The sequence below is a fragment of the Heteronotia binoei genome, chromosome 14, assembly GCF_032191835.1.
Source record: "Heteronotia binoei isolate CCM8104 ecotype False Entrance Well chromosome 14, APGP_CSIRO_Hbin_v1, whole genome shotgun sequence".
Lineage (NCBI taxonomy): Eukaryota > Metazoa > Chordata > Lepidosauria > Squamata > Gekkonidae > Heteronotia > Heteronotia binoei.
This window is the reverse complement of record NC_083236.1, coordinates 26,369,982-26,381,986: the sequence shown is the minus strand read 5'-3', so window position 1 is coordinate 26,381,986 and position 12,005 is coordinate 26,369,982. Positions and strand designations below refer to the sequence as shown.

Below are 12,005 nucleotides of genomic sequence, written 5' to 3'. Positions count from 1 at the left end.
GCCAAGAAGTCCAAAGCTCAGCATAGCCCATCCAAAAGCATCACTGCACCAAAGTGCAGACCAATGTCAGGTGAGCTTGGGAGATGTTTCGAGGTGAGGCAGAGAGCCAACTGATTTCCTTAAGATCCTTGGGCCTGGATCAGCCCACGCCTACTTAACTGCAGAACATCACTGGACCTTGTTGTGTTGCCTTAGAGCTGGCTTCCAGCTAACTGGCAATAAGATGCTTCTCTTGCATTTTAAAAATTGGCCTTGGACACCCAGCTCTTTGGCAGCATTCTCTCTTTTGCCTTGCCTGATGGATGACTATGAAAAAAAGGCCCTGTAAATTTCAGGGAGGAAGAGAGAAAATAAAACAGATCAGAAAAGAGAGCCAAAAGGAGGAGGAACAGCAGGATGAGAAGGCAGAGGTGGGGGAGATCTCAGAAAAGAGGTGAAGAGGAGAAGGAAAACACAGTAAAAGAACCCAAAGTGGGCAGGAAAGAAAGTCCAGTACTCAAGAGATCAGACAGGCTGCAGGCAAGTACTCTGTCTTGTGGGCAGAATCTGAGGCCATGAAAACCGCTAGAATGGGGAGGTGATTTCTACTTCTGCTTTCTACTTCTAGTCCCAACAGTCACAGCTACAATGCTTGCGTATTTACATCTTATTTTAAATGTTTATATCTTGGCCCTTAGGTCTACTGATTCTTGAGGCCACTTCCAATTAAAATTACAGATACATCACAATAAAAAATTGATAAATATAAAATTAATTTTAAGGCATCCACAAGGAAAAAGATATCAATAAGGGGGAAAGATACTGCAGACATTCTTTCTGTAAAAGCACCAGGGACTCCAGTCTAGAGAAATCACGGCAGGATAATTATACCCCACCTTTCTCTCAAATGGGGACCCAGAGCGACTTACATCATTCTCTTCACCTCCATTTTATCCTCAAACAACTCTGTAAGGTAGGTCACGCTGAGAGGGGGTGACTGGTCCAAGGTCACCCACCAAGCTTCCATGGCAGAGTGGGGATTCGGACTTTGGTCTCCCAGATCCTACTCCGCCACTCTAACCACTGTCCTAACGTTTAACAACATGAAATCTAAATTAAATTAAACAACAGGGATAAGGGAGAACGCTGGAGAGTTATTGCATCTCTGTAACTTCTATTTTAAAAAAGTCAAGCAGAGAACTTGGGGAGCAAGGAAGCAGATTCCTAGTCATGCACAAGGCTCCCAAAAAAAGCAACTGCAGCACCAGGAGAGTCATCACCTTCTCCACCACTTTGCCTTTGCCCAAATTCTACTAAAAACTTCCTTCCAGCTGCTTCTTATTTGGGAGAACGGGTTTGATTCCCCACTCCTCCACTTGCACCTGCTGGAATGGCCTTGGGTCAGCCATAGCTCTCGCAGAGGTTGTCCTTGAAAGGGCAGCTGCTGTAAAAAGCTCTCTCAGCCCCACCTACCTCACAGGGTATCTGTTGTGGGGGGGGGGAAGGTATAGGAGATTGTGACCGCTCTGAGACTCTGAGATTCAGAGTATAGGGCGGGATAAAAATCCAATATCCTCTTCTTCTCTACCCCCACCCACAGACCTTCCTGCCTGAGACTCTGAGATTCAGAGTATAGGGCGGGATAAAAATCCAATATCCTCTTCTTCTCTACCCCCACCCACAGACCTTCCTGCCAGGTGTCAGGCTCCCAAGGCTAAAACCAACAATGAACTCTCCCTTTAAGGCTGATAATCCATCATGTTGGCCAGTCAAAATCACAGCAAAACACTAGACAGGGCAATCACAGTAAAAACACCTGTTAACATAGACTATCTAATCGCAGTTATCATAGATTGCGTATTTACTTCTTATTTTAATTTTTTTTCTCCTGCCCTTTAGCCTGGTGGTTCTTCAGGTGGCTTACAATTAAAATTAAAATCCAGATCACAATAAAAACATAAATAAATATAAAATAAATGTTATCCACAAAAACCTGGGAGGAAAAAAATTAGGAAAACAGTAAAAAAGATTAGAGAACAGTAAAAAAGATTACAACTCACAAAAAACCACCCAAACATGCAAAAAAGGTAAAACATATAAGGCAGCATTACAATAAACCAACATTGGGGGGGGGGGGGGATCAACAGACTATGTTCAAGTGGAGAGGTAGAAGGAGAAAGGGGGAGTCTGAATGCTTAGGCAATTAGCACAAGGGAGAGCATTCCAAAAACAGCATCCCGCAACTGGGAGGGCCCTCGATACACATTCTGACCTGCTGAATTGCAGGTAATGTTAAAATTGAATAAGACTTCTGAAAATGATCTTAATTGACCAGAAGGTATGAACAAGAGGAGACAGCCTTTCAGCTATCCTTGGCTTTTATAAAAGCAATTATCATAATTTTGTATTTAAATGAGCCTGGGTTTTCAGCCATCAGCTGTTGGGGCTTTATATAATGCCCCAAATCCTCTAGCTGCACAACACCCAAAAGCCAAGCTGTCATCTATAGGTACCTTCATTACACTACGCATCACCTGAACTAGACACAAATTTCTCCATCGCAATTATGGATTTTTTAAAATACAATCTTTTCATTCTCAGGCATAATGCAGAAATATCACTACCTTTTTTGGAAAGACATAAAATTATCTTCCATGTATAATGAATTCAATAGCCATAAAGTATGCTATATTTTATTTGTCCATAGGCTGGCAAAATCTTCGCTACACTTGGCATGATAGAGATATTGCAAGTGGCATAATTAAATAATTATATATTAATCCCACCTTACCTCCATCCTAAACAGCATATACCACATTTACATCTCCTCTTTCTTTTCCTCAAAACCACCCTATGAGGTAATTTATGCTGAAAAAGAATGACTGGCCCAGAGTCTCCCAGTGAGCATCATGGTCAAATAAGGATTTGAACCCAGGTCTTCCCACTTCTGGCCTGGCACTCCAACAACTACACCACACAAGCTTTTATCTTATTTATTTTAAAACTGTGCTGTCTTTTGACTCAACTTAGGGTCCCCATGGCAACGTACATTAAAACATGTCAAACACTAAAAGCAGCATTTAAAACACAAATGTTTGTATGTGTGTGTTGAAAACAATTTAAACACATAAACATACAAACAGGAAGAAGGGCTAATAAGAAGTAATGACGGAATGCCAAACAAAACAAAAATAGCCTTCACTCACTAACGGAAGACAATAACAGAGGGAGAAAGAGATGAATCCAAAGTTCTGGCACCACAACTAAGAAGACCCTTTCTTGGGTTGCCTCCATGTAGCCTTAGATGGTGAGAGCACACCAAGGTATGCTGGCCCCAAGCTGTATAGGGCCTTAAAATTCAATGCAAGTCTGCCCCCCCCCGGTTCTCTCACATGACACATGGAATTTAATTCTCAGTTCTGCTAGTATGAGAGATTACTGCTAGCTCCTTTACACATTAAATTAGACTGTTTTTACTTTCTCAACAATGAAATTCTTCACCTAAGCTCAATACCAACATTAACATATGATGAAAGAATGATACAATCCAGAAATAACAGAGGGATTATCAGAGTCCTGTTACAATTAGTCACAAAAGGACTACCCATGACTTCAAGTTGTCAGCACTGTGGTTTCTGAAATACAGATCTAATTAATACCATTATGATAATACAAGAAGCCCAACAGCTCACAATGAAACCTCAAGAATTTCAAGGCTGTTATCTGTTTCTGACCTAGAAACCAAACTGTATAGCTTGCAGCACAACAACAGTCATGTAAGAAGGCAGAGTCTCCTAGGTCAGACTTGGGGAGAAAAGCAGGAATTTAAGCAGGGAAAGCAAAGAAGCTTCAGTAGGCTTTGTTTCACTGTCCTGTGAGAGCCTGTGGCCTCTGTCCATGGTGCTGAAACAGGAACAGCCTCTCAACATCTAGCCCAGAGGTTCCCAAACTTGTTTGGCCTAACGCCTCCTTTTCAGAAAAAAAGTTATGCAGCGCCCCTTGGAAATCTACCTTCAAGAAGCGGATTAAAAGATGCAGTGATATATCTGCACACAGAGTAAACAAATATGTTGTAAAGACGACACTTTGAAGCTTGAAATTCTAAAATTATTTTATAAAATCAACCATAGTTACATTCTCATACACAGAAAATTTTTGAGATTTCTTTATAATTATTATCTACCCTCTCCTTGTCAGCTCCAACTAACGCAATGGGAAGGTGCCCCGCCCAGCCGCTTTCAACTTGAAAGCAGCGGGCAGAGGTAAAATGGGGCGCTCTTCGTAGGCTTCCTTGGAAGCCTCTGACAAGCACAGGCAATGTTTGTCCTGTGAAGAAAAGCAGTGGCACGGCAGCACTACCTGGGGCTCTTGGCTTGTCTGCTGGCTGGCGCAATTGTGCCACAAGGGAAGGGGGAGTAAGAGGGTGCCCAGCAGTGCCTCCTGGCAGGATGGCACTCTAGGCAGTTGTCTACCACCTACTCCCATGCGCTGGCCCTGCAGAAGACATTCTCACCAATTTCCCACTTGTCTTACGCCACTCTCAAGTGCCTCTTCTCAGTGAGGCTTCCCTCCAATTTCACACTATCTGCCCTGGGGCTGCAGCTAGCTTCAGCTTTTTCACACAGCAAACAGAAACCTCTAAATCTCAGTTTCTGTTTGTGGTGCGAAAAAGCAGACACTAGCTACAGCCTCAGGGCAGAGAGTTTGAAATCAGAGGGAAGCCACGCTGAAAAGAAGAACTTGAGAGTGGCGTAAGGCGAGTGGGAAATCGGTCTCTGTGTCTGGGGCACTGCGGTTGGCTGAAATCAACAGAAGCAACCACCTGGTAACCAGAGGACTGTAAGAAGCTTGACGCTCTGCAGAAAACCTTGTGAGGAGCAAGCTACAGGTTGAAACTCTTTAAAGAAGTTTGTATAATTGCCTCAGTGCTTCCACTGTCCTGACTTGAACTGTATTGCTGAGAGAGAAACTGCAAGCAACCTTGAGAAGCTGCTAGCTATAGCAACTATTGGCTAGGATAGACTAGTAAGGTTTTTTATTTCTGTCTTTCTTGTTTGTCTGTACACCTCTATTTTTTATTCTGTCTTGCATCCTTCTTATATTTTAATTGGAAGGAGTTCTGGTCCTCATTACTAGTCTAATTGGGTGAATTCGCATTAAGTAGCAGAAAAAAAGGAATCCTCTATTTTTGTTAATTGGAATTTTCCTCTAAATTAGAAAATCTGGACCCCTCCCAGAAACGTGATGTTTTGACACCTCCCACCCTCTTCTCTTTTCTTCCTTTATGCTTCCACTGCCCCCTTATTTTTATTCACCACCCCCCAATTGCAGCCAAGGCTATTACCACCCCCCTGGATCATTCCAGCACCCCCCAAGGGGCAATATCACCCACTTTGGGAAACACTGATCTAGCCTGACGGAGACGTAAACCTAGTACACTATCCGAGGCTACTTGGAGGGAAGAGTGAGATAAAAACTCTTATTTGGCTGTAGATGAAACTGCACAAGTCTGTCGCCAAATCAAATACTTTATTGTTCTATTCCCACAAAAGGCTACAATAATTAACTCTGGATTACTTCTAAACTGGGAGAGGGGGAAGTTTGTAAATTCAGTTCAAACCAGCACTGAGAATTACAAATGGGATTTCAGTCCATTTCATATAAACAGTGTCAAGCCGCTATGTGTGTAGTGAACAGGTTGCCGGGCAATTCTACCAGTAATTTTTAATCACATCTCATATTCTATGCTTGTTTCAGATATCTGTAATTCTAGCCCTAGTACACTGTTTGTTAGATGGCTCATCCTACTTATTGCATTGATTCATGGTGTGTAATCCGTCTCGAGTTTCATTGAGAAAGTTGGACTACAAAAGTAGAAAAATAAAATGATAATAAATATGGTATAATTAAAATAATATGGTAAAACTGTCTTTGTTGCATTCACACTTCAAGACACAAAATAATAAAATCTTCCATGTATAATGAAAACCGTAACAAAGTCAGCTTTCAAACTCAAGCAGAAAACCAGAAGGATGAACAAATATTTCCTGTAGCCATAACTTCCCCATGACTATTAAAGCCAGAATAAATTATGCCAAGAAACCTAAATCATGACTAATGTCTCAGTTCACAGATTTCATTCTTGCTTTGCCCAGAATATTAGAAGAGAGAAAAGTTGGTTTTTATACCCTGCTTTTCACTACCCAAAGGAGTCTCTGAGTGGCTTATAATCTCCTTCCCTTCCTCTCTCTGCTAGAGACACCCTGTGAGGCAGGTGGGGCTGAGAGAGCTCTGAGAGAACTGTGCCTGGCCCAAGGTCATCAAGAAGGCCTCATGTAGAAGAACAGTGGAGAATCAAACCCAGTTCTCCAGATTAGAGTCCCCTACTCTTAATCACTACACCAAAATGGCTCTGCTTAGAGTACAGAAGATATATGGTCTTGCATATGAAAAGGATGGGGCTACACAACACAGAAGCAGGCTAGATCTTTGGGTATTGCTAGAAGAAACCAACTATTTGCATACCCCGATCAACAGCCTTTGATTTGTTGCAGGATGCTTTGGAGGGAGGGAATGATGAGTTAGGGGGAAGATTATCCACTACTCACAGCTTCCAGTTTGGTGTAGTGGTTAAGTGTGAGGACTCTTACCTGGGAGAACCGGGTTTGATTCCCCACTCCTCCACTTGCACCTGCTGGAATGACCTTGGGTCAGCCATAGCTCTAGCAGAGGTTGTCCTTGAAAGGGCAGCTGCTGTGAGAGCCCTCTCAGCCCCACCCACCTCACAGGGTGTCTGTTGTGGGGGGGAGAAGATACAGGAGATTGTAAGCTGCTCTGACTATCTGATTCAGAGAGAAGGGCGGGGTATAAATCTGCAGTCTTCGTCTTCTTTCTTGAAGGAGTTTGATTTCAGGTTTTTACATGTTATTTTTGTGGAGCAGGAAGTGCCGTCCTGTGGCAGCTCCCAATCCCCACCGGTAATGCAAAAAAACCCAAGAGTGTGCACCATTCTTGGGCTTCTGCAAGGCAGACTAGTGGGCCTCAAGACTGAACTCTCACCCTAATCCCATCCCCAGAGGTCAGTTGCTACTTTTCACTTTACAAGGACCAAGTAAAGAAGTAGTGCCATTTTAAAATGTATTTTATTTAAACATTTGTACTCTGGTTTCTTCTACAGGAGGCTTCATTCCAATCTGGAATCTAAACTGGAGTGCTTTTTTTGGGGAGAACATCTGTACAATGTTGTGTTCCAATCATCCCTTCACCAGCCTCAGTACTCTCTTTCTCAAATCTGTCTTGCTATGACCTTTCTGAGAAGAGTAAGAAACCTAAAAGGTTAATATGCAATTAAAGGGCTGAACATTAAAAACAAAGGGTAAAAAAAATCATAAATCAACATACATGTATTTATTGTAGAAAGCTAAAACCATTTAAGGGCCCATCATAAGCCTCTATCCTATGTAAAATCATAAAACCTCAATGGGAACCCATTCAACTTGACCTGATGCATTTCGACCTAGATTGATCTTCTTCAGAGGTCAGAAAGGTAAGTACACATATTGGCTCATAATACAGAACAGAATAAAACAACAGAACAATGCTGGGTCACAAGAAAATTTAGTGACGTGACAAAGGCTTAGCGATATCCTTGAGGCCTCTTGTTCTACAGCCTTATGTCTTAATCAAGGGCATACCTATAGCATTCAGTGGTTTTTTTTGTACGCCACGTGGTCCAGAATTGATCAAGTAAAGTCAGAGCCTATGTGCCAAGAGTTGTGTGTGCATCTTCAGGTAAAAGGATCAGGTAGTAAGTCATATGTAAAAAACCTCAGCCTGAGACCCTGCCAGTCTGAGTAGAGAAAACTGTCCCTAATGGACCAATGGACTGACTCAATGGCCGTTTTCCCACTTAGCGTTTGCTCCCCTTATTCCCCGGCGCAATTATCTCTGGATCATTTTTTTCGTTTTCCCACTAGTGACTCTTTGCGGAGTCGCCTTCCCTGAAGCCCCGGCTCAAATCGTTTTCCCACTGGCATCGACTTGAGTTCGATGCCCTGTCAATCTTTTTTTTTTTTAAGCGCAAGTCTGGTTGCGTAATGACGTACTAACATACTAACGTACTAACGTAACATCGAGCTGCTCCCTCCCCTTCATTTCGTGGACAAACCGCATCACGTGTGCTGCTGCTGCTCATGGATTGGCTGCAGCTGTAGAATCCTCCACAGTCCTTTATGTATTAACAGAAGCATTCCTAGCGCTATATTCCCCCCCCCCAAATTCTGAAGTTGCGAAATATCGCAATAACGAAGAGAGAGAAATCGAGGGGTTTGTGTGTGTGTATGTGTGGCAGCTTCTTCCCTTCGCTCCCTCCCGGGTGGCGAAGCTGGGATTTCCTCCGCTCTCTTTCCCCTCTCCGGCTGGCTCTTGCAACGGGGGACCTGACTGATTCCTGCTGCCAGAGCTCCCCCCCCCCCGCCCCATTCTCTCCTTCCCCTTCTGTGGCGGGTATGAAGAGTGAGCTCCGTCTATTTTCTAACCGAGCAGAATGTAGCCAGGGAGAAGAATGCAGGACTCCAACTTCCCATTTTATACATGGCGATTTTGTGCAGGTCCAGAAATCCTGGTGGCACAGCTGAGGGAGGCATTCCGTTTTTAACACACACACATGAACGCTTTGGCCCGCACCGGCACTAGATTCCCCCCCCCCCAACAATGGAGAAGCGCCGCCGCCGCCAAATGTCTCTGGGCGGCTGGGCTCCCTTTGCCAAGGCGGCGGCGGCGGCAGCGGGAAGCCGGCGGGGTCAAGCGGGGCGCAAATGGAAGTGAAGTGGGGAGGTTTGAGCTGGGGAGAGTCGAAGCTGCCGGGGCCCCTCCTCCGGCCCGCTGAAACCTCCTCCTTCCCACTCGCCCTCCCCAAACTAGACCCGAAACGAACTGGCTGGAAAAGGCCTGCTGGGGGGGCTGCCGCGGTCCCCCCACCGGGGCCCCTAAAGGGAGAAGAGGCGGGGGATAACGCAGCAGCGAAATAACGCAACTATTCCAGGAGGGGTTTTTTTCCCTTTGTTAATTTCGAAATATCGCTATTACGCAAAACTGTGAAGTTTAAAAAAAAAAAAATGGCCGCGCCGGCACTTCGGGGAAGCGCCGCGAAAGGCTGATGATTGGCCAAGGGGGTGGATGGGGTGGGAGGACGGAAAGGGAGAGGGTGCCGCCCACAAAGCGTCGATCCGGCGTGGATGGATTTCCCACAGCAAACTCCGCTGAGTGGATCCGGAGTGGATCCGGAGGTTTTCGGAAACTCCGGCAGAATGCTGAAAAACATACTCCGGCGTAAAATCCCTGAAGCGCCAGAGCAAACCGCAGCGCCGGAGCAAGATGTGCGAAATCCAAGAGAAGATCCGGAGGTAAATGGGGCGCTACGCTGGAGCAAACGCTAGTGTGAAAACGGCCAATATACAGCAGCTTCCTGAGTCAACCATTAGTATGTGGGGGGGGGACTGCACCACACGCGCCCTCTGGCCTGTAAGATGCACACCCCTGCAATAGGAAACAGAAATGGAAGACCACCTAAGAAAGGTCTTCATGCAGCTTGTGCTGGACAGCCCGAAGATAGTCTTGGATGTCTCAACCTGAACCAGCTCTCTGGCAGACTAATGTGCAGAAGCCAGAAATAGTACTGTCTGCAGATGAGCAGTGGGTGCTAAAAATGCTCCGCCAGAGATGCTACACCCCCACTATGGCTGCCAGATGCTCCATCTTTTAACAGTTTTGCTCTTCTTCAAACATAACCAGTGTCCTTCACTGAATCTCACATCTAGACTCTGAGCCAGCATTCTCCCAAGCGCAACAGTCCCTGATGTCTGGTATAGTGGTATGATAGAATAGTTAGAGTGTTGGACCAGTTTTTAATCCCTTACTTCCTATGTACATTTGCGGGGTGACCTTGGGCCAGGCACACACTCTCAGCCTAACCTACCACCCAGGGTTGTCGTGAGAATAAAATGGTGGAGAGGACAATGACATAAGTTGCTTTGGGTCCCCGCTGGAGAGAAAGGTGGGGGTATAAATGAAGTTTTAAAAAATATATAATAAACCAAATCGACACAAGAATGCCTGGGGCACAAAGGTATCGAAGTCGAGCGGCAGCCTACCTTCCAATCCGTATCCACGGCAGACAGGAAAGTATCTGAATTCTCCTGGAAGAAGATAACACCACATTAATGAAAATGGCTAGTTCTCAGCAGGCCCTAATGCCCTTCAGCTTCTAACTCTGCTCTTTTTCTCTTTAACAAACTATCATTTCTGGAGGAATTTTTATGCCACCCCCAAGGAACTCAGGGTGGTACAGATGATACTCCCCTTTGAACAACCCCGTGAGGTTATTTAGGGTACCAGATACTGGGATGGATCCAGATGACATTTTCCTGCTGATGGAAGGGGAAGTATAATTTCGGCCAACTCCCCCTTCCTGCTGAAGACTCCCAATTTGCCTCTCAGGCTGTTTCCCAAGGGTCCTCTTTCCACCAAGAGCAACATTTTGGTGAGATCAATGGGCTACAGCCCAGAGGAGGTGGAAAGTTCCCTGCTGCAGACAGAAGTGTTTTCCCATCAGTGGAAAATCTGGCCTGGAACTAACCCAATGTCTGTTCAAGGTCACCCTGTGAGCTCTGCATGGAGACATGAACCTGCCTCCTGTATAGCTCTACAATTCAGTGTTAGGAACTAAAATCACCCCACAGAATATACAGTTGCTGAGGCTGCAATTGAAAGGGGCTTTCCCTTTACTGAAAATCAACACGCCCCCAGTCATTTTTAACTCCTGCAAGGGAAAAAATAGAAGTAATCATGGGTTTTCTCCAGCAAGGGGAGAAATGTCTCCTGTTCCACACCAGTCTTTTCCTTTAAACTGCAGGCCCAGTGGTTGCATTTTGGAAAGGAGAAACAAAAGGTGTAGTTCTTCCTCAAGCACAACAGAGACAGAGGGACAGGCAGACAGAGGGGAGGGGAGGGGAGAAAGAGACCATCAATGCACTGTTGTTAAGAAAACTTCCCTTTGCAGAGTACCATGCAAACCAGTCTCTCTAAAGACCACAGGCTTTCTCAGCTTCTACATTAATGGCCATGCCTTTTTTTTTTTAAACAACAACAACTAAAAGACCATTAGGCACTCGCAAATCAATTTGGAAGGCTGAGTAAAGAATGGCTCTTATTTTCTTTTTGCTTTGTGCATTAGAGTCAAGTTTTCTGATAGCTGCCTGGATGGAATAAATCTTCACTGAGACTGGATTGATATACTTGCCTACAAAAGTGTTTATAGTAATAGCAAATAGGAAGCTGAGTCTTTTTGTATCCCTATTCAGAAGGGGTCAAATGAAGCAGCACTGGAACAAACACATTTTGGGTGAGGAGTAAAGCAGACATGTTTACCAGTGACACTCCATTGGTAGTGGAAAGTGCCATCAAGTCACAGCTGTGACCCTATGGTGTAGGGTTTTCAAGACAGGAGACAGTCAGAGGTGGGTTGCCATTGCCTGCCTCTGTGTTGTGACCCTGGTATTCCTTGGAGGTCTCCCATCCAAATACTAGTCAGGGTTGTCTAGAACTTGGATTAGTTTCCAAGAACTTCCAAGAATCTGGGCTATCCAAATCAGGGCAATGCTACATTACTCAAGCAAATTATCAGGAATTGTCTGCTAATTGGACGATTGCAAATGACCTTCAATGCAGACAGAGAGCAAAGTGATTTTACTGTGTGAACCGGCAAAATCCAGTTGGAAAGTGGATTGAAAGTGCATTATTTAGTGATTGCAGCCCTAATGTTATATATGCCAGAACAGGATCAATTTGCAGTGACTGACTAGGAAAGGGATTTTGGGAAAATATAAAATTCAGCTCAAGGGATTACAAACCAAGGGATTTATAACAAAACTGGCTTTATTGGAGATGCCCTCGTAAGAGATCTATGGTATGGATGAGTTCAAAAAACCATGTAGGGTTCTTGTCATGCCTCCAAAGAGATATTGTAG

The 12,005-nt window shown here is 44.6% G+C and overlaps 1 protein-coding gene across 4 annotated transcripts in view; it reads right to left on the bottom strand.

Annotated features, from left to right (window-relative positions):
• The window catches only part of NDRG4 (NDRG family member 4), a 62,705-nt gene that overhangs the window by 36,232 nt on the left and 14,468 nt on the right, over positions 1–12,005 (bottom strand). For 3 of the 4 annotated variants that reach the window (XM_060254128.1, XM_060254126.1, XM_060254125.1), the window contains exon 3: positions 10,131–10,175. The exons of the other annotated variant lie outside the window; for it this stretch is intronic. In XM_060254128.1, the coding sequence (XP_060110111.1) occupies positions 10,131–10,175 (45 nt within the window). The remainder of the gene's footprint in view (positions 1–10,130; positions 10,176–12,005) is intronic. 4 annotated transcript variants of the gene reach the window in all.